Consider the following 1,158-nt stretch of genomic DNA (forward strand, 5'->3'; position numbering starts at 1 on the left):
GAGTATTAGTAATTTAAATGGTACAGGATATGTTTATGCCTATATTTACATAAATATTAATACAAAACTGAAAGCATTGAAAAAACCATACCTAGTGCAATATATTCATCAACTGATTTTCCATTTAGTTCTGAAACAACTTTATTAATTTTTTCTTCATCTGCTTCAATTCCAACAGACGATAAAATTTTTTCGATATCATACTGGGTAGGAGAAGGTTTGCCTAGAGAAGCTAAAAGATAAGCGGCCACGTAACGCATGCTGAAAAATAAATAATGTTTTAATTTTGTTTCTACCTTACGTTTATAGAATTTATAATTTACATTAATTTGTTTCAGTAAAAAATTGCCATCATGGTTCTCAGTCGAAAGATGGTATAGGTATTTAGTCATCATATATACAAGTTAAATTTTTAGACACGATAATATTAATTAATAAGGAAAATAAAGTTAAAAATAACTTTAAACGAAATAAATCTAAATATAATTTTTTGTCTCATTATATTGACTCAATATTATCGAGTACTATTTTTACATTTCATACATTGTTAATTGTAATGCAAATTTAACAAAATATTACACATTTTAGTCATATATATGTACATTTTTATAAAAAAGCGATTAAACAATATTTAAGAAATAAAATCTACAAAAATGCACGAATATTTTACAGATTGCTTCAATATTGCAATAGTAGAATTGATACGTATGTTATTTAAGTGTTCATTGTATCGTAAATCATCTTGTAGTGTAACATGCTATTTTATAAATAAACTGCATTATACAGTGTATTAATATATAATATACTTATAACGCAGAATATTATTTACCATAAATTGTTTAAATATATATATTTACCTTTAAGTCTTACGACACGAAACGTGGTATACGCTCAAAATGAAAAACACGTTCGTTTCGATGCGTTGGTAAATGATAAAGAACGGAATAAGTTAAGCAAGAAAGGAAACATATTTTTGGCAACCACTAAAGCGCCATCTAATGTATGTATAAATACAACACAGGTTTTTACTTATATAATTTTAATTCGTATAATAATCTGAACTTATATAATGCAAACAATTGGTATGTAATATTTAACAAAATTTTATATGAAATGAAAATGTAATTATCGTTTATTTTTATTTTGCAAAAATTAAAT

General features: G+C 24.5%; 2 protein-coding genes across 2 annotated transcripts in view; one reads left to right on the top strand and one right to left on the bottom strand.

The window, feature by feature from the left end:
* The window catches only part of LOC108578964 (60S acidic ribosomal protein P2), a 1,846-nt gene extending 874 nt beyond the window's left edge, over positions 1-972 (bottom strand). The window contains exons 1-2 of the mRNA XM_017942389.1: positions 858-972; positions 92-261 (exon numbers count right to left, since the gene is read on the bottom strand). Of these exons, the coding sequence (XP_017797878.1) occupies positions 92-260 (169 nt within the window). The 5' untranslated portion in view covers position 261; positions 858-972. The remainder of the gene's footprint in view (positions 1-91; positions 262-857) is intronic.
* A 79-nt stretch (positions 973-1,051) lies between these two features.
* Positions 1,052-1,158, top strand: part of LOC108578936 (beta-1,4-mannosyltransferase egh) — a 3,181-nt gene continuing 3,074 nt past the window's right edge. The window contains exon 1 of the mRNA XM_017942355.1: positions 1,052-1,082. Within this exon, the coding sequence (XP_017797844.1) occupies positions 1,070-1,082 (13 nt within the window). The 5' untranslated portion in view covers positions 1,052-1,069. The remainder of the gene's footprint in view (positions 1,083-1,158) is intronic.

The sequence above is a fragment of the Habropoda laboriosa genome, unplaced genomic scaffold (assembly GCF_001263275.1).
Source record: "Habropoda laboriosa isolate 0110345459 unplaced genomic scaffold, ASM126327v1 scaffold30, whole genome shotgun sequence".
In the NCBI taxonomy this organism is placed as follows: Eukaryota; Metazoa; Arthropoda; class Insecta; order Hymenoptera; family Apidae; genus Habropoda; species Habropoda laboriosa.